The sequence below is a fragment of the Misgurnus anguillicaudatus genome, chromosome 4, assembly GCF_027580225.2.
Source record: "Misgurnus anguillicaudatus chromosome 4, ASM2758022v2, whole genome shotgun sequence".
Lineage (NCBI taxonomy): Eukaryota > Metazoa > Chordata > Actinopteri > Cypriniformes > Cobitidae > Misgurnus > Misgurnus anguillicaudatus.
Window position 1 is genome coordinate 33,465,001 of NC_073340.2, and position 21,477 is coordinate 33,486,477.

At 39.9% G+C, this 21,477-nt stretch overlaps 1 protein-coding gene and 1 long non-coding RNA gene across 17 annotated transcripts in view; one reads left to right on the top strand and one right to left on the bottom strand.

Moving 5' to 3' along the window:
* ebf3a (EBF transcription factor 3a) overlaps window positions 1-21,477 on the top strand; it is a 94,617-nt gene that overhangs the window by 41,632 nt on the left and 31,508 nt on the right. For 8 of the 16 annotated variants that reach the window (XM_055176662.2, XM_055176663.2, XM_055176653.2 and 5 more), the window contains exons 7-8: window positions 15,305-15,386; window positions 20,129-20,273. In XM_055176662.2, the coding sequence (XP_055032637.1) occupies window positions 15,305-15,386; window positions 20,129-20,273 (227 nt within the window). The remainder of the gene's footprint in view (window positions 1-15,304; window positions 15,387-20,128; window positions 20,274-21,477) is intronic. The other 8 variants (XM_055176664.2, XM_055176657.2, XM_055176659.2 and 5 more) reach the window with 1 other exon arrangement.
* Window positions 1-21,477, bottom strand: part of LOC129421253 (uncharacterized) — a 192,463-nt gene that overhangs the window by 18,275 nt on the left and 152,711 nt on the right. The window lies entirely within an intron of this gene.

Below are 21,477 nucleotides of genomic sequence, written 5' to 3' on the forward strand. Positions count from 1 at the left end.
TGAGCTCGGAGCAGGTGAGGAGTCGGCGACGCTTTAATTTGCTTGACAAACATTAGGCTGGAGTCTGTCAGCTGCGGTATAGTGACTGCCAATCTTTATTTACCCTTTATTGATTACCCCAAACTCTAAACATCTGCATAGCTTGTATAAATTTTCACTTATGGGCCGGTGTTGATGAATGGCGGCTCTCCTCCGGTTCCCAGGGATCTCCGGCGTTCGGCTGAGAATCACAATCAATTATTGTCATAGTGCCATTGAGATCTGCTCGGGAGAGAGAGCGAGCGAGAGATGGAAACGTAATACTGAATTGATACAGTACGGCTGCGCGCTAATAAGACAATGTGTTGGATTAGCTGGGGGCCGATGGTCTCTGATTAGCGGCACGCTCCGGTCCCCGTTCGTTGCATCAAAGGAGTCGGGGCGAGAAACAAAAGAGATCAAATTAATCCGAGTACAGTAACGTATACATTTACGTAACAGTAACATTAGTGCATATTATTATTCGCTCGATGTTTGTTTTGTTGTTCTGTTCATCAGATAACTGGCTGTAATGATATTTGATTATCCTCATGAATCTGTACTGCATTTTGATTACTCTATAATCAGATCGCTGTCACACATTAACCTGAGATTTCTCATTCGTGTGTGTAGAAGTACAGGGACCATTTGACCCGACTGTTTGCTGTCTTGGGAGAAAGTGATGGGTGAGGAGTAATTAAGCATTAAATGGTTTTGACCCTGTCCATTAAAGCCGCTTACACACACACAAACAATCGGACACAAAGACACACTATTGCTTTCTTCTGTGTGTTTAAACAGGCTCGTAATGTAAGCAGGTTGAGAGCGCATGGCATTTATATGCTTTCAAACCCATGAGCTTTGCGTTGCTGGCACAATGCTCTAGCATTTGAGCTATAGTAATACATCTGTGTCCACCGTTTGACTTTCCTTACATTCGCTACTACTACTACTACACACACGATTGATGTTCAGATCCCTTCATATCAGACCTTCTTGTCCAGGCAGTGATAAATAGACCAGGGTTATCATCTCTCTCTCTCTCTCTCTCTCTCTCTCTCTCTCTCTCTCTCTCTCTCTCTCTCTCTGTGTGTGTGTCAGTCTTATGAAATAAGTGTTTTCTGGTGGTTGGTGCAGCCCTGGGTCATGGTGTACTTGACTGAGAAACGGATGGGTATTAAGATAAATCACTCTGTGGAACAGCTGCAGAGGGCAAAGGTCACACATCAGAATCACCCTACTATGACTTTGTGCTTTACCGCTGTCAAAGGCCAAAGTCTGGGCCTCATATATCTGTACCATCACAACACCAGGCCGTCTAGTGTCTCTACATCTATATCTACTTACTCAAGTTCAGTCTACAGTATTTGGAGTGCAAAACGTCTTTTGTAATTTTAATAACCTATATATAAATTCCTTATTTGTTACTTTTTTATGTTAAGAAACACCAAAGTTTGTGCAAAACGGCACTTGTTTTGAATTCGTCTAAATTGTAAAACTTTTTAAAAGTCCCAGACGTACAGACCTTACTGTAGTCCGGTTCCCACATAATGCTGCTAAATGTCATCTGGTGTTTAGGGAAATCTTACCTTTATTCTCATTCATAACACCTGTTTTGTATTTCGCTCCTTGAACGGGCACCATCATCGCAGTGATTTCTTAAAAAAAAAAAAGAAAAAAAAGAGATGCACGGTACGCTGCGCTAAGCGTTTTAGAAAGCATAATTGCCATGCGAATTCCAATCAGCGAGATTTATTATATTTATTTATTTATTTTTAAAGAGGAAATGTTGTTTTCTGTCGAGTTACGCAAGCATTCATGGATTTAGCTGACAGCTGTTTCTGCGCCGTGTTTTGCTTCCCTCTCGGCAAACGTGGAGAGAAAACGAGAACGCGGAGGAAAAAGATCCTTTCGGAGGCACAAGTGCATGAAAAGGCAGCGCCGTATTGTGTTTACTTGTGAGAAAACGAGGGGAGGCAGGTGAAAAATATCTGTCTGTACTTGTTCAGATTTAAGACGCGCAAATTTGCACCCTATTTCAATTTGCCTGCGTGAGGCGGCAAGTGCAAATAGCTTATTGAGAGTGAGATTAAGGCAGAAACGGAGGTGAGGGGTATAAATCTGACAAGGCTGACTTGTACCATCATGTAAGCGTAATGACTATCACGCCGAATCAACTGCCAGAGCTTAACACGGGGAAAATTTGCCTGATGTGTGCGTGTGCGGCAGTAATACAGTCGTACCATGTGACTACATTTTATAGTTCATGAAGCATATTAGTGGCGCGCCCCATTCAAAAGGTGATTTCAATTTTAGATGCACATATTTCATGAAGATAAATACGCCACGTGTCGTAATTTCCCTGAAGTAAATATTACAGCAATGGAAGGGTATTGTGGATTTGAAACGGGGGCGGGGAAGCAAAGTGAAGTTGTTGTTTTTTTCATTTGTAAAGGCTTGTGGCCTATCAGGGAACAAATTGAATGTTTAATCTGCGAGGATGCAGATGGGAACCGGTGTAGTCACAGATCCGTTTCGGGGTAAATTGAGAGTTCTCCAGTGCTCACGAGCAAATGCGATGCAGCGTCTGCTGGGGCCATCGCTGAATCGTCACCGAATCAATCGTCGTGAGCTTTGTGAAATCAACGAAGTGGCCAATTTATATGCTTTTTCACCGTAATCGCCCGAGTCGGCGTCTGCTAAATACACGCAGGCGTATTTAGATAGATGCGACGGCCCAATTGTGAAATGAAAAGTTGCGGAGAGACTTCCCCGGTCCCCGAGGCATCGCTACAGTGGCGTGTCCCTTGTAGTGTTATTGCATTTCATAGCGGTGCTCTTGTTTATCAAACGTGGGTTTTATTTGCGCGCTGTAGCCCTGTCAGCAGCGGAGGAGAGCTAGATTGTCTGCGGGCTCTGTGCTTTGGTTCGTAGCATGATGCTGTATGGTAGGTTTGTTCCCCGAGGTCATTAAAAGTGTGAATATCTGCATTACTCCGTGGTGTTTTGCTGAAACTGTTGTTTCTCCGAGGAAGAGTTCGCTAATATCCGCTAGGGACAGATACAGGAAACGTTAGGCTACATCAACAAATCCGCACCATAAACACAGCGAAAAATCGGCCAATAATTGGATTTTTTGTTGTATTAAAGTTAATAAGTGAAAAGATATTCAATTGCAAGCTTGTTAGAATTTTTTATTTATCTTCTGTTTGTTTCTTTCACATCTGTCAGATGGAGAGATGGTTCTCCTCTTCCTCCTGATGTCTCCTTTACATGTTTTTTCCTCTTCCCATCCCTCCATCGTGCCAGGGAATCACACATCAAACGAGGGCATGTTAATAGGTTCTGTTGTATATTAATTTAGGTCTGTAGATGACACAGACAGCATTTTGATGAAGGATTTTATACATGAAGAAATTTTCATTATCGCTTCTCCTCTGTGATTTCGTCGGGACGGTTTGGGATCGTGACCCAGCGCCGTGACAGCGGGTTCTGGGATAAACTGCTCTGTATTGAATCCCACCCTGTTCTGGATCCTCACTTACAGGAGCAATTAATGGGGCCGTTTTCTCCGGGGACGCCCGGCCTTCCTGGGCCTGAGAGCCGCTATTGTACATAGGTAACAAGATTTAGCTTTTTTTCTCCGGTGGCTCTGAAAGATGTGAAGGAGTCTTTCTGTGTGATTAGAGCTTCTGATTGACTTCAGATAATCAGGGCAGTGGGGTGTAATGTCTGCAAATAGATCTTAAAATGTGGAAATAAAAAGGCGAGGTTTAAATCAACTGTACCCTTTGAACTCCACGCACATGTGCGGTACATCACTTACAGTATGAATTGCAGTCTCATGAATTAACATCAATTTGTAGACATTGTTTTCTCACATATCACATTATTCTGATCGTTTTCAACCCAAAAATTTTCAACATATTTTTTTAATAAATATATATTTAATGCTATAATAATGCATTTTCTTAATACTTTATGAAGCGGTTTCCCAGACAGGGATTGGATTAATACAGGATTAGGTCTTAGTTATATTAGGGCATTTAAGTAATTTTTACAAACATAACTCAAAAAATAAATAAATAAAAACATTACTGGTGTAATGCACAATGGCACTGATATCAAATATGTATGGATAAAACCTTACCGGGAAACCGCCCCCCAAAGCGTACTTAATTACATTTATCTATATATCTATATCTATATATATATATATATATATATATATATATATATATATATATATATATATATATATATATATATATATATATATATATATATATATATATATATATATATATATATATATATATATATATATATATATATATTAAATTTAATAAAACTCTATATTCCTCTAAAAGCCTAATCTTGCATTTGTTTTAAAGAAGACACTCTCAAGTTTTTTGAAAGTGAACATATTAAAAAAAAGTTATAGCAGTTATATATACATTTACTTTTAATAAATAAAAATAATGCAATAAAATCTATATTATATACATATAACTATAAAAATTTAAATGTTTCACTGTAGAATATAAATGTTTTTTTTTTCGTAAATGAATCGATTACTCTCCTTAAATAATTTATTTTATAAAACACTGTTATGTAGTCTAGACGCTTAGACCCCTCAATGATATATAGATTATCATGATTAGATGAAAATTTACATGATACATTTTGAAGTGTCCCACTCTTGGAATGGCGGCAGGTAATGGGTTAAACATTAATTAAAGGGATAGTCCACTAAAAAATGGAAATTCTGTCTTTATTTATTCACCCTCAAGTTGTTTAAATCCTGTCTAAATTTATTTGTTCTGATGAACACAAGAGAAAATAATCAAGCAGGAAACAGAAGCACCATTGACTTCCATAGTAGAAAAGAGAAATACTATTAAAGTCAATGGTGCTTGGTTACAAACATTGCTCAAAATATCTTTCTCTGTGTTCAGCAAAACAAAGAAACGTATATAGATTTGTAACAACATGAGGGTGAGTTAACGATGAAAGAATTGTCATTTTTGGGTGAACTATCCCTTTAAGTTACCAGAAGGTGACTGATGTGGTGTACAGTAAAAACAAATTGGCTCCCATTATAATCAACAAAGCTGTCTACACTGAATTTTCACGCATTTTTTTTTGCTTGGTGCATCAGAATCTGCTGTCATTTACATTCACACAGCCCAGCTTTTGTTTGAAATCACATTTCTTTTATCATTCAAACAATCTGATCCCGAGTTTGTAGTCAAGCCCTCTAGTGGCTGAAAGCATCTTGTAGCTTGTCATTCGCATAACGCTATAAGAGCTGTGAGATTCTTTTAATAACCCTCCAGCTCATCGCCCCCAAACCCCGGCGCGCGTCTGGCGGCCCCTGAAGGAACCGCATCTCCACGCGTGCTGACACATTTGTATACCTGAGACGGGAACGACAGGGGCCAATACTGTCGCCTCTTGCCTCAACTAACTCCCGACAAAATCAACCTGACAACTCGCTGTTTTCTCCACGGAGAGAAGCGTTTTCCCCACTCGTCTTGTCTTTTTTTCCTGTTGTAAAGGATGCTTGCATGTCAACCCTGTGTGCATCCTTATTATTTGCCTATAACCCTGTTTGAAAGCCCATGTGTCGCTGCGAAGACAGGCAAAAGCGCTGGTGTCAGATTTCTGGGTAACAGGCATCAGAAGGACAGAAGCTCTGGAATGCATGTCTCCTTCTCCACTTCCTTCACTGTCTGTATATTTCACTTCAGACCATTTATCCCGCTGCGCTGCGAGCACTTTGTCATCCTCTTTCCGTTCCTTTCCCTGTTGAAGAGCACTGAAGTCTGATTCTGTCATCACAGAACCTGAAGTTGTCTTGTTTTAGATTCTGAATCTTAAATAAATGCTTGGTTGATGCTGTTGTAAGGAAAGGAATTTATATTTTATGTGTTGTCTTTTGTGCGTATGTCACAAATGTGTGTGTGTGGGTGCATGCGAGCTCAGATAAAACAAGCTTTCTCCTGACGTATTTTCCCACCATGCTGAGCTCCGGATGGAGTGGGCCGCACAGAGGCCTGCTTGTGTCGCGCTGATGTCATAGGCCCGAGTAGCTCCTCCTGTACAAAGGCTTTAGGTATCATTGCCTCTGTTCACACAATACCTATTCAAGCAGGTTGCTTTGCTCCTGCAAGCCCCAAGAACAATGTTATTTTTTGTTTCCGCATTATAAAGCTGGAGTTTTGCAGGAAACTCGACAGACAAAACCTTTATCGGCCGATGCTTCGGGTAGGCTGGCTGTATAATCCACCTCGAATAGCCTTTCAGTGTATCTTTCTTCCTCTGTTTTGTTTTGTTTATTCGTCTTTCTTACTTTAATGCGCTCTGTCTTACCGGCAAGACGTGATAAACATTCACAGGGGTCAAAATGAGACGGCATTGCTCTGCATTAGTAAACAACGTTGTTGAAAATTTTCCTGAACTTGAAGTCAGCATAAACATTAATATTGACATTTTATTTGCACATTTCTGGTGCATAATTTATTTGTGCATTGTATTGCACATGACATAAAAAGATCTTTATTTAGTAACACTAATTTGCTTTGCCTCACTTTAATTTGACTTGAAGAAATAGAAAAATAAATAAAATGGGCTGCATTTGTTGCATTTAAGGGTTGTTTGGTCATTGTGCAAATTATTTCTAGTCACTCTACTAGTTTTTTTCCGAAGACCGGAATCTCTTTTTCCCGGGATCTGTCCACGGGCACGGCCGGCAAAACGGTGACAATGTAAACCTCTAATATATTTGCTTATTAGAATTCTCTGGATTTCAGTCAACAATATAAAAGCACAGAAGGCCTCTGGTCCTGCCATGTACAAACACACAATCCCAGCATGTGTGTGTATGTGTGTGTGTGTGTGTGTATGAATCATTCCGGTGCAGTTTTAGTCCTTATAAAATATTCATTTTGGTTGTGCAGGGCCCTGTAATTGCCATCTCTCAAACTGAATAATTTATACCACGCGCAGACTGACAAAGCTACGCCATACGGCCGTAGATGAATCAGAAACGAGGATCTGCGCTGCCAGCCGCATTATTGTTTCACAAATATGGCCTTCACATCATCTCTGGATGGCCTGGAACCTAATCCAGCTTCTCTTCATTTGTCATGTCACCCATTCTGTTGTTTTAGCTCTCGCTGTCTCTTAATGACTGACCTCTCTGTCTTGCCGTACAGCGGCGACTCTGTAGCAGTAATGCACCTTTACCCTCCGCCCGCCCGCCCGCTCTCTCCACCTATACCAGCTCACTTTAAAAACATATATTATAAATTAGATATGTAACATGTTGCACTTGGAATAAACCTTTTTTCTTTTTCAGATAATTAAATAATGGTTTGCTGATCTAATATATTTCTCATATATGTTTTATTTAAATAATAAAACAACAAGAGATGCAAGTTAAACTATTGTTTACGTACAGTAAGAGTATAGAGCTATAAAATGAATTTTTGATTGCAGACTGTCCCAAAGGGAAATAAAATCACAAATGAGATCTCTTTAATATCTCAGTTGTTTCCCCAGACAGCAATGATATTAAATGGAGAGCTAATGGAGACTTATGCTTAAGTCTATAGCATCTCAGATTTCTCTCCTGAGAAAAGATTCAAGTATTCATACGTATTTCCACTAGAGGTTTACGTGAGACTCATATTTTCTCATTAAATTATTTCAAGACCGATTTATCTGACCTGTGCTATCTACAGTATTTGCATTGCTCTGCTTTTACTGCACGTCAACAATTACTGCCACTAAATGAAACATTTGAGCTTTGGAACACATTGTTTATAAAACAACAAGATATTAAAGTGATTTAATTTACAATCTTATATTTATTCTCTTGTGGGTTCCCCCAAATTGTAACATCAGAGCTATCAAAGGTGGAACCATAGGAGAACCATTGCTTACGAGGGGTCTCCTAGCTAAGCCCCCCAACCACCCCCCCATCATTATGAGAGTCATGACGTAATCCCAACATTTTTTGTTGGTCCTGGATCAACTTTCTAATAAAAAATACACTTAAATCATCCCCTTACCATCTTTTACCCCTCAAATTAGTGTGAAATAATAATTTGAGAAGAAATTTTAAAAAAGCCGCTAACCCTAAATATTACTAAAATAATAATACGATTCTGACTGTCAACAAGGTGAAAATAATCCACATGCAGAAACAAGGACTTGGCTGTCAATTCCTCCAGAAATTAATGTGAGGCGCACTTGAGAGTTTACATTTATGTCAGACAGAATTTTTTTTTTGGGATTAGTATATTTGGAAATTGGGAAAAATAATGGACAGTAGCACTTTGTACTAGCACAGCACGAAATTTTTTATTTATTTAGTGTTTTAACTTTAAATAAAAAACAAGGGACCCGCAATTGTATATTTTTGTAATGCTTAATGTAATGCTGTCTGGGACCACCCAAGCCCCCCCCCCCCCAATTCAAACACTGCTTTTTATAATCTAAAGAACCTTTTTTTCACCACAAAGAACCTTTTTTGAAACAGAATGGAACCATTTAGCCAAAAATGTCAACAAATAATGTGAAAAACTCACTTTTATCAGTAAATCTTGAACTTGAAGCAAATGTCCTGAAAAGTGACAAATTTCTGTCTATTATATGGACATTTAAGTGCATGTCCTGTCCTGAGACAAATAACATCACCTTTGCACTCACAGCGTCTCTGAATCAGCAACGGTGAGCTGATGGATGGCTTGAAAACATTGTGATGTAACAGTCTCTCTCTTTTTGACTTTGTTGATGTGGAAATAATGATATGGATGAAGGGTCCACATGTGCCCGTGTCATTAGGCTGCATTACCTGTGTTAAAACCAATAACTGCCACTCACAACTGGATCCCCATTAATCATTTATAATGTTTTAATACGTTTTTAATCAGCATGGCAGAGACCTCAGCCTTCAGATATCAGGCGAGCCGTGATCATGTGTGTGTGTGTGTGTGTGTTCTGCAACGGCATGGCCTGATTTAAAATGTGATTTTTTCACTCTCTCCTTCCTGTTTTTAATTAATAATTAAAATCGGCAAAGATGACAGTTCCTAATTAGGGCTGTCTTGAAAGAATGTGGGAACGTATGCATTTTAGATGGTAATAAAGGTAGAATGATGGAAGAGAGAGCACGCGAGGAAAAGAAAAGAGGATAAACACACACACACACGCACGCGCGAAAAGAAGTCTGGAGCGGAATGAAGAGAAAAACAAACACAGCAACAAACAAAATAGCGATCGCATATCCGTCAGCAAGTGAGCAGGAGGTCAGGTAAAGACAACAGCACCCTTGGCCATGTGTCGTCATCCTCTCGACAAATCAGAATCCTATCAGTACCCCCACATCATTTCCACCCCCCATCTCCTCCCGAGGAAACTTGAGACTGTATTCCCAACATCAAAGAGCAGGAGAGAGTAGTGCAGCTTTTTTATCGTAATGATGCCAGTGATCAGCTTTGTGCCATCATAAATTGCATAATTTGAATTTATATCAAATAAAATTTATAGGAAGCAATTTTTATATATAATGCATGTAAACCATTGCATTTAAGCTAGATTTGGTGCAGGTTAACACTATTACTGCTTTAGAGAGTTTATATGATTGCTCCGTTAACAATGCATAGGTTGTAGGTTCGAATCCTAGGAAACAATCCTACTAATAAAATGTAGATAATGAATGCACGAATAATGAAAACTTTGCTATGCATGCACATAATCCTACTCTGTTTCCTGGTTCGAAACCAGCACACAACATTTCTGGCCCATAATTTGCACAATTTTTACTTTAGTGAGAATGCGGGGAACAGTTCTAGATTGGGCACTGGCACCCTGTGTAGAAGATCTGGGTTACAAGACGCATTGGTACCTAAACCAGGAAATAACAAAGAAGAAGAGGAAATGGATGAGGAAGGTGTATGAAGGAGAGAGAGAGAGAGAGAGAGATAGAGAGAGAGAGAGAGAGAGAGAGAGAGAGAGAGAGAGAGAGAGAGAGAGAGAGAGAGAGAGAGGTTTAATGAGGCCTCAGCCTAAGACAAAATGGCCGTGATTGACAGAAGCGATGTTGGAGAAATAATGTCAGAGGCATGTTACACATTAGGAAAAACTAGAGAGGAGAGAAGATGTACACCAGCAGTCTGCCTGAGGGAGAGACCGCATACATACACATGACAAGAACACGTGTTTCAGAAAAAGACTCCTGGCAGAAATACGTGTAGGCAGATGCTCAGATATGTTCGAACATACGAGATATTGTACTTTTTAGTGGCTTAACTCTAAAATTGCTCAGGTGGATCGGAGGGCACTAACTGGTGCTCGAACCCTGACCCATACCTTTGCGCAGGGGCCAAGTGTGTTGTGTTTAATCACCCACAAAATAAAAATCGTATAGTATAAGTAACAGGACACAATCAAACCTGTCAGCCAATCAGAAGCGAGAGCTGACACAGAAAGCTTGTGCATTTTGGAAATGTGATCTGTATTGACCTGTGTATCGTCTCAGGTTCTGGACCTGGATCAGCAGAATGTACTCATGTATGTATGTGTGTGTGTATGTGTGTGTGTGTGTTGTCTGGCTGGCTGGGGTCTGATCAGCTAAAGTTGCTTGGTGATCAATACTCTGCACAGACACACAGCTGTGCCCTAACCATTAACGCCTGAACAGCAATTAGTGTCCACACTGACCGCTCACACACACACACACACACACACACACTCCCATCTGGCATTGTATTTCTTTACCTCTCTTTACATCCACTCATCTGTCTTGGGACGACAAGAAAAAACAACAACAGCAGTTTGTTTCCTCTATTGTCTAAATACAACAACACTGCACTGCAATGTTTCCGTAAAAAATGGGCACAAACCCATCATTTTCCAAAATTGACATTTTAGAGTTTAAATGTTTGAGCTTTCAATATAAATTCAAATTCGAATCAGATTCTTTTTAGTCTAAATTATCTGAGCTTACATTTATTTTATAGCTATACATTCGTATTAGCCTTTATGTAAAAAAAGTCTACACAAATCCTGGGTTACATTTAACCAAGTGTTGGGTAAAAAAAGGATGAACCCAGCAGTTGGATATAAATTAACCCAGAAAATATTTATATTTGACCCAACAATGGGTTAAAACGACCCAGCATGGGTTAAATGATCATCCTTTTTGACCCAACACTGGGTTTAATATTACCCAGCATTTTTTTAAGTATACAATAAAAAAATGTAACCCACGTTTAGGTCAAATATGGACAAACCCAACCGTTGAGTTAAAATGAACAAATAATTTTCTAGATTGATTTAACCCAATGCTCACTATAAAAAAATAGGGATGTTTTTAAACCAGGGCTGGGTACCTATTGGACAGAACACATTTCTGGGTTAAAATGACCCAAATAATGGGTTGTTTTACCCAACTGCTGGGTTATTGTTAATCAACCATGTTGAAACCATTATTTAGGTCATTTTAACCCAGAAATGTGTTCTGTCCAATAGTTACCCAGCCTTGGGTTAAAAACAATATTTAAAAAAATTAAAAACAATTTTTAAAGTGTATGTTTGTTTATACACTCTAAAAATGCTGTGTAATTTTTCACCCTGCGTTGGGTCAAAACGGGATGAACACAACCGTTGGGTTCAATTAACTTTGATTTTTGTAATTGGATCCTGTAACCCAGGATTTGGGTAGGTTTTAGGTTAAATTACAACTCAATGGGTTTGGTTCGTCCCTTTTTGACCCAACGCTGGGTTGGAAAAACCCAGAATTTTATACAGTGTAGTTGATTAAACCAATTTTAAGTAATATTTTCATTTTTTCAATAAGAAAATGAGGACAATTAAATGTTTTTACAGGTAATACGCATAACCATCTAAAGATTCTGCTACTACTCTTACAATCCAAAATGACCTAGTGTTGTTATTTGAATTTGACAGATCAAGGTAATGACAGGCAGGGAAGTAACCTTACCGTCGATTATGACAAGCTTACACGACAGCAGAATCGTCCCCTGGATTTATGTGTTTTACCATCTTTTGTGTTGAATGAAGTGGGATTAGTTTAAAGGAGAGGTGGGGAGGGGGCTTCTTTGAATGAGGGGAGGAAAACGATCCAATGATGCTTTGGGTTAAGATAAGAGCTAAAGACTGTTATTGAGCTGATGTGCTTGAAACGTACTCCCTTTCTCCTCTCAATTACCTCAGCCTGTGAAGCCAAAGTCCTTTCAAATGACGAGTCCCCCGTATTCGTTCGCCACATTACAAGAACTCGGCCCCTCTGGTCAGATGTAGAGCGGTGAAGGACAGGTTTTATTAATTACTCCTGATCATTTTAAAACAAAGTTGCTGCGGAAGATAGAGCAGAGCGATCGCCTCCGGTTAAGAACAAAAGCGAAGCGAGGAGGGTCTCCGACGTGAAATTAAACACGTCTGCTCGTTTTTTTTCCCTCTGACAAACCGAATTCGTGTCTCCTGTAATTGATAACTGCCCAGGCCAATTATTTCGAGCGTTACAATACACAGAGGTCCGCTTTCCCTGCTACAGCTCTTCCATAATTAGCTATGCTAATATCCCTTTATTGGCCTTAATATTGCTCAACATCTCCATGGCACCCAAAGGCCACTAGAGTCCCGTGTCCTGTCACAAATGCTGATTATTGAGAAGGATAGCTTTAATCAAACATAATTGCAGTTAATTTTTTTTCTTCTCCGCCTCGCTCTCCGTTGCCAGCATCTAATGCCGCGTTCGCCTTGATATTCCATTAAATGACTATTTAACTGCCTTCTTTATTTCCGACGGTCCCGAACATCGCCGCAAAGTTCCGGAGCTATTTAGACCGAGCAAGAATGGGAGAGAGAAGCGCATGGACGTAATTGCTCGCCTTTTCACAAAGGACTAATTTACTCGATCCCCGCGCAGAAGCGAAACGGCTCCTAATTCAGCCGAAATTACGGAGATGTTGCGGACAGCAGCTGAATATGATTCAGTTCAGAAATTCACTTCATCAAACTCGGAGGTAAACAGACCCTGAGCGAGCGCGTGGACGATGAACGGGGTCTTAATGAGGCGATGTTTAGAGAGTGTGTGTGTCTGTTTTTAATACGTCTACACATTAGCCTGTTGGTGATAACACTGTGCCATTTCATTCATTGTGAATTGAATTTAATTTAATTTAATTTGATTTCCTCTGACAATAATTGTGAGTGTATTGGTATATTAGTGTATACGGGTTGCTTTTTTATTTGGGCTCTCTTGTGAGCACCAAAGTTATATTTTTTAATAAACTTAATAGCTTTAATGACTTAAAATAACTTTAATAGCCTCTATATTGATATATTCAGAAAGTTAAGCAAAAATAGTCTTTAATAAAAAGGATAAGAGCTCCTATGGAGGCACAACAAAATATTGGCGTTTTTGTGGCTTCTATTTTTATGCTTTCTATAGGTGCACCCCACAATAATCTTTAAGTTAACACCTGTGTACATGTGTATGAAGCCATTTGTTGGCAGCTATACAGCGATTGAAACGAGAGCGAGAGAGAGATAGAGGTAAATAAAGGCTATATTTCAGGCTTGATTTACTCTGATACCTGCTGTGAAACATTACAGCTCTACGGGGAAATAAAAACAGGGGCCGCGAATTACACCTCGTAATACTCATTCTGATAATGGCCTGTCCAACATCCACCATACGCACACTGTACACAATTAAAGCTAATGTTCTAATGACGACAAACACCCATTCTTGTCCTCTTCTGGGCGTTATGAGGGCTATCTTTCTTTACACCCCCCGCCCCGATGATGTTGAAATTCATTTTTTATTGATGTCCGTCGCTAAAACATTTCTGAAACTAGCAAGGCCACCTCCGGGGCATCTTCTTTCTCCTACTTTTTCTCAATCTGTCTCGATCCTCAACATTCCCGCCCCGTCGCGAGGAAAGGGCGACTGTATATAAATGAGAATTGGAAGTGGAGAGGGTTCAGGGTTGCAGATGTCATTTCACACAGTGATGTATTGCTCGGCTCGCGGTCCCTTCGGAGCGTCCGAATAAGTGACTTCAACCCGCATGCACACGCTGTTTACCTAGTGAAATACATGTGTTAACTCAACAGCGAACGCAATCTGCAATGCATGACATCGTGACGTGCAGGAAAGAACGAGGGACCTTTACGGGTCCGTTCTGCCCTCTCGGGTGGAGTTCTGGGGTAAATATTGATATACATGGACATCCATATACAAATACTAATTTTCCCACCTGCTGGGCTGAGGATGACATAGTATATATGGCAATATATAAGTCAAGTTCCAATACTTGAATTCGGAAAGACTTGAAGTTGGCTTATCAATACCGAACCCAAGCAATATCTCTATCTAAACAGTGTATGGGTCTTTAAACTGTAAGGTGGACTCCTTTCAAGTTCTCCATCTGTTTCCCATGATGCACCATCTGTATGAGCTTCTTATCTGTCTTCCTACTTGTCACCCCTCGAGTGTGACTCTTCAATGGTCTCAATAATAAGACTTCACCTCTTCACAACACCAGATTTCAAATCTGGTAGGTGTGTGTGTGTTTGTGCACGTCCGATGGGACCCTGTTTGACTCTCACGTGCACATGACATTTGCCGAACAGATTATGCAGTTAGTAATTTGCTCAATAATTACCGGGTGCTGTTGTCCTGGTGCTTGGGTGTGTCTAATTGTCTAACAGAAGTGTAAGTTTGCGGCCGGCTCTCACCTTGTTAGGTCTCCTAGTCGGCTCTCTGGTCGTCTGTGATGAGCAGGGCTCAGGTGTGCTGCTTTACCTCCCCATTGAGCACGTTAGGCCTTAATTACAGGGTAGAACAGGGAAAGAAAGAGGGGGGCCGAATATTAACCGACTTCCTGTCAGTGACGGGCAGATGGGTTCTGTGGGGAACTGTGGGATTTGGATGCGTCAGCCACATGGACAGACTGAAAAACAGAGAGACAGGGAGGTCGTGGGAGGGTGAGGAACAAAACACTAATGATCATTACCCTGATGGGAATTATTTAGATACAAGGTGAGTCCAGATGTCTGTGTGATCACGCTTTTGTGTTCTTATACGTGAGCGTTTGGACTCTGGTCTGCACCGCTGTGAAGGGTGTATCTGTGTTTTGTTGCGGTATCGATTTCTTCGCTGTGAGTTTTCGCCCCAGCCGAGGCGGTTTTGTGCCGGATCGATTGTCTAACATGGAGTTTTCCTGTTCTGTTTATTCTCTTTCAGATTCTTTTTGAAATTCTTCCTAAAGTGTAATCAGAACTGTCTCAAGAATGCAGGAAACCCACGAGACATGCGCAGATTCCAGGTAATGTTTTCCTTCTTTCTTTCCACACACACATCTAGTGTAATGTTAAAAACAGACAAGTATGGTGTTTTACTTTATGGATGTAGCTAAACTGACTCCCATGACCAAATCAAGATCCAGGCTGGAGCAAATTCCAAATACTTGGCCCAATATTCATCCATCCATCCCACTAAGTGGTATCAGCCAATCACAGCAGGTGTTTAAAGATACTGTAGGGAGAAAGGACATGTCCTTAAGCATCTATCTATCTACCTACCTACCTACCTACCTTCCTACCTACCTTCCTACCTTCCTACCTTCCTACCTATCTATCTATCTATCTATCTATCTATCTATCTATCTATCTATCTATCTATCTATCTATCTATCTATCTATCTATCCATCCTTCCTTGAATCCATCCTTCCTTGTACCCATCCTTTTATCCATCTATCCTTCTATTCATCCATCTATCCGTCGATCCATCTATCTATCTATCCATCCACCCACCCATCCACCCATCCCACTAGGTGGTATCAGCCAATCACAGCAGCAGTTTAAAAAGATACAGAAGGGAGAAAGGCCACATCTTTAATAAACTATCTATCCATCCTTCCGTCCATCCATCCATCTATTCTTCTGTCCATTCATCCATCCCACTAGGTGGTATCAGCCAATCACAACAGCTGTTTAAAAAGCAACAGAAGGGAGAAAGGCCTTATCCTTAATAATCTGTCTATCCATCCTTCTATCCATCCATCCATCTATCCGTCCATCCATGTATCCATCCTTCTATCCATCCATCTATCTATCTATCTATCCCCACCCATCCACTAGGTGGTATCAGCCAATCACAGCAGCTGTTTAAAAAGATACAAAAGGGAGAAAGGCCACATCTTTAATAAACTTTCTGTCCATCCTTCCGTCCATCCATCCACCCACCCATCCATCCCACTAGGTGGTATCAGCCAATCACAGCAGCTCTTTAAAAAGCAACAGAAGGGAGAAAGGCCACATCCTTAATAATCTATCTATCCATCCTTCTATCCATCCGTCCATCCATGTATCCATCCTTCTATCCATCCATCCATCAATCTATCCGTCCATTCATGTATCCATCCATCCATCCATCCATCTATCCCCATCCATCCACTAGGTGGTATCAGCCAATCACAGCAGGTGTATAAAGATACAGTAGGGAGAAAGGCCACAGCCTTGGGCTTCATTAAAGTGTGTGACAGCTCTTCTTAACCCATTGCATCTCAGGAGTGTTTATATACTTGTGGTTATATAGATGTATTGTCGAGCAGCCGGCAGTAGTGGTGGCACTCGCAAAACTTTCATTTTTCATGCTTTGAAACGTCAAGCGTCCTCAGTCATATTGATCCATGAGTCCAGAGCAGAAGGTCAGAGCCGGCGTGAGAGGAAGCGTCCTTTCTGTCTCCACTGCCACTAAAAGAAACATCCGTCACGGCAGATGTGTCTACCTACGATAAAGTGACCGGACCTCTTTCTCTCACTGTAACAGCATGTCTGGGTTTTCAACCTATTTACACTTCTCCTGCCTTACCACCTTGAGGAGGTGTGTGCGTGTGTGTGGAGAGAGCCATAATAATCCCACTCGAACCTCCATTCAGCACTCTCTACACTTCTACCTAAGTGTTTGGATGAACTGCCTGCCTGTGGTGTCTATCTCCCCAAAACATTACCGTTTCAAACCAAAACATTACTGTTTCCTTCTGCATGCCGTGTTTTATTTAAAAATCATTTAAACAACACCACAGGGAGAGCTTACAATGGCATCGCTACTTTAGAAATATCAGAAGATGCCTTGAACCAAAACCACTAACGTTCAGTCTCAGAGACAAATGGGCCAAAGTGGAGATGTCTGTCAGTCTGTGAGCAGAGTCCATTAACAAGACATCTTTCCTGAAGCGGTAACCCTTAAACTCTGCTCTGCTAAGCTAAATGCCACCTCCAGAATAAATTTCACTCATCTTCTTTTTCCACAATCTCATGGCAAGTTCATGCTTTTGGGGTCTCTGTCCTTTCCCATTTGCTATTCCATATCTCCTCTCTGACTTACTCTATTTTCCGCTTTTATTTTAACAATTTTTTTGTTATAGCACTGAAGAAAACATTGTTTGAGTCCTGTTAACACCAAAGACAAAATTTAAAGAAATAATGATCATTTATAGATTTTAATGCATTTATGAAAACTCAGTGAACTTGAAAACTCAAGATGCAAGGTGTTTTTTAAAAATAAATAAATGCCAAACATTGTTTTAATCTTTAATGGCCTATTCACACTAAATATGCATTTTGCAAAAAACTACATGCACAGAAATATTTTTTTATTTTTGTTTGAAACAATGCTGAGAAACAACCTCTACAAACTGTTTTCTGATATTCAGAGTTTTTTTTTTTCATTTATTACAGAAGTTTTTCACTGCTTGCATTTTAGGGTTTGTGTAGACAGTCCTCATTTCTAACTCATTTCTAAAAATAAATAAATAATAATAATCAGATCAGTAACTCCTCAATTTCCACCCTGGACCCCCATCCCACCCAGCCAAACCCTTTCAACCCCTCTCCTCATTCAGATGCTAAATGATCCTCATTCTCTAAATGCAACTGTATGTGAAGCCCTCTTTAGTAAACACATCAACAAAAACAAAGAAAAGCCCCTTATTCCCTGCAGAGAGGCTCTTCTCAAATTCTCTTTTTTCTTTTGAGGGTCTGTCGCTCTCCCCCCAACCCCCCCCCCCCCCATCTCAGTCTGCAACTAATATGATAAAACAGCTCATCAATAAATCTATAGATCAATGTAATGTGTTGAGCTAGCGATCCTCGGGCCGGAGGCTGCGTTTGAGAGACTGCTAATGGCCGATAGAGTAGATGAGAGACTCTCTCTCTCTTCTGTTCACTTTAAGTGGCAGATTAAACACTAATTGTAGCCTTTTGTCAAAGCCCAAACGCTTCAAAATGGAGGCCTGTGTTTGATTGACAAGGGCTTGGCTGGTCCTCTTCTCAGACAAACCTCTCGTCCTTTATCTAACACGCACTCGTGTTACCGCCCAAGTGTCTCCTTTAAATAGGAAACGAAGGCTCTCGTTGTTACAAAGGTTAATTATATTCTTCGAATGAGAAATTAAATGCGCTTTATATAGAGTTGAATATTTCTTGGAGAAAGAAATATCCGACCTATTGAGCTAAAATAAGACAAAAATAATCTACCTCCATTAAGTGAATGTGATTTTATGTTTGACACCAAGAAGAAATGTACTCCATTTGTGAAAAAAATATCAAAAGGAATTGATTTTGTGACATATATACAGTACATTACCAGCCTGATCTCATGAGCAAGAGTTGGATAATTCGAAAAGGTGAATCGTACAAAAACATATTATTATTATAAAAACAATAATGAAACCCCACCCCTAACCACAACATCACGGGGCAAATGCAAATCATACAAAAATGTACGAATGTGGACATACAAATACGAATTAGCCACCCTGTAAAATACGTACGAATTGCCATGAGCCACTCCAAGAAGCTTGTATTTGTTAACATTAGTAAATGCATTAGCTTACATGAGCAATATAGTTTTATAAATCTTTTTTAATGTTAGTTAATGCCAGTGCAATTGTTCATGTTAACAAACTAAGATTAATAAATGCTGTAGAAATATTGTTAGTTCATGTTAGCTATGCATTAACGCATGTTAACAAATACAACCCTATTGTAAAGTGTTAGCATTAAAGTTAACAAAGTTGGTTATGTCAGTAGATTATTATGTGCCCATATTAAAGTCATTTTGTGAGACCCAAACATGTCAAATTTTCCAACTAATTAAATTATTTTAAGTACGGCACTTTATTAAGAACGTGCTAAGCAGATTTGATCCTAGCTCTGGTAGCCCGTGCAGTTTCTGGCATGGTCATTTATAGTCAAACAGCGTGCCAGCGTACACGAACGGCTCTCGTCTTCTTTTGTTGCTCAAGGTGTGAAAACAGACTCTTTTTCGGATTAGAGTGATATAACTTATTGTTTTAATAACGTGAAGCCCGCGGGGAGTTGTTCCACCAAACCCGGAAAGACTGCAAAAACGAACAACTTCTCCCTCCCGCTCGGCTTGGAAAATAAACAGTGGGCACAGGTTCAAGCTCCAGAGAAGCAAATGTGTTTGTGGTTATTGTTTCGAAGGTACGGAGTGGTCGCAAGGTTTTCGGCGTATGGTATGGAGGAGACAAATGAAACAGAGCCATGAATCAGGCGTGTGTTGTGTGTCTCCAAAGGGCCACACTGATCAGAGACGCTTTGGGTTCATCTGCTAACTGTACTCATGTTGAGTCAACACCACGGGCCAAAAGCCTTTTGTGTTCCTCTTCTAGTCAATAAGATGGACAACAAAAGGGTAGCCGTAAAAAGAGCCATGGTTTTTGATAAAGACCCTACAGAAACCCTCTGATGGGTTTGTGTTTTCTGGCCTCTGGTCATTAACAGACCCAATGCTTTTTGGACGCTGAACAATTCATTTAGTTACGAGGGCCGGATAATGCCAAATCCAAGTTTTTACTAATGAAACATCAAGATTTATCACAACAAGATGCATAGCATTTATAGCAAATCTTTTAAAGTTGTTGGACACATTCGGAAACATTGCATAAAAATATGTATTCAAAATATACTAACTCAATATTTGCATGCATTTAATATATTCCAATGAAAAGATTTAAACATCTTTCTGTTTTCCCACAGGTCGTTGTATCGACAACAGTTAACGTGGACGGTCACGTGTTGGCCGTGTCGGACAACATGTTCGTCCACAACAACTCAAAACACGGCCGAAGAGCCCGCCGTCTAGACCCCTCAGAAGGTACGGCCACTCCTTATCTGGACAATGGTAGGCACATTTCCCATGACACTATTATTTGTAGAGCTCTCTTTTCCTCTGTCTTTCCGCTTTCCCATCATTTTAGCTAATTTTTATTTTTTTTAATCATCCCCATCGACTCCTTATATTCATGCTGACACATGAATAGCACAAAGCTTTAGTAGGAACACAGAGAAGTCACCTTTTAGAAAACATTCATTCACCTTTTCTACACTCTTAGAAAAAGGTACAAACGTTGTCACTGGTACCTTTGAGATTCAAGTATGTACCTTATTTTGTACCAATATGCACCTTTTAGGTACCTTTACAGTATGTACTTTTATCTGAGAGTGTATTGACTAAATAGAATTTTAAGTTAGACTTCTGCTTTAATAAATGTGTATATTAATTATTATTTTAATATTGTATTTTTTGTGAATGATTTTGGGCCACATTTTGTTAAATGTTTCGTAAGTCATCATCTTTCTATGCATCTTAAGATCCAACATTGTCTTTATTAAATATTTAGTACTCTCAGCTTTGTTTAACACACGCTTAATAGGTTATCCAATTTTTTACTTTGCATGCCATAGTAAGTTTATAGCTTTTTAGACATAGAGCAAGTCAGCAGTTCAGATACTGTTGCCTATTTAAAGGTTTAATTTCGATTACTCAGTACTCCTCACTACTCAAATCTTTGGGTTAAGCAATCATTAAAACACAACATAATCTCTGCTCATTTAAAAACACACAACATTGGTATTTTCTTTGTCTTAATCAGTCCGTAATTACCATATCAACCGAAGCAGCAGTAATATTTAATGATGCAAGAGAAAGCGTGTCAATTCCCCGCAAAACCCGCAAAAATATTTGTTTTTATTTCTCGGGTTCTCGCATTAATAGGCGCGTCGTAATTGAAGGTTTGTGCCCTGAGCGTTGAAGTGTTTGCTATCCTGACTTATTGTTTGTCTCTTGGCTGTAGTCGCTTGATAGTAGGTGTGTTTTCCTTAGCAACCGCCTTTAATTAGGAGAGCAATTAAGAAGGTTGAGTCCTCTCCCCTCTTCTGCCTCCGTCCCATGAGACCCAAAGACAGAATGAAAGAAAAAACACGGATCCAACCCAAACACTGCTGCTTTACACAGCGCTTTTTATATGAAACCTTTATCTAAGCCTCCGTTACTGCATTTACAAGCGTTCGAGTTTATGGGGGCTTTGATTTCATAGATCATACTT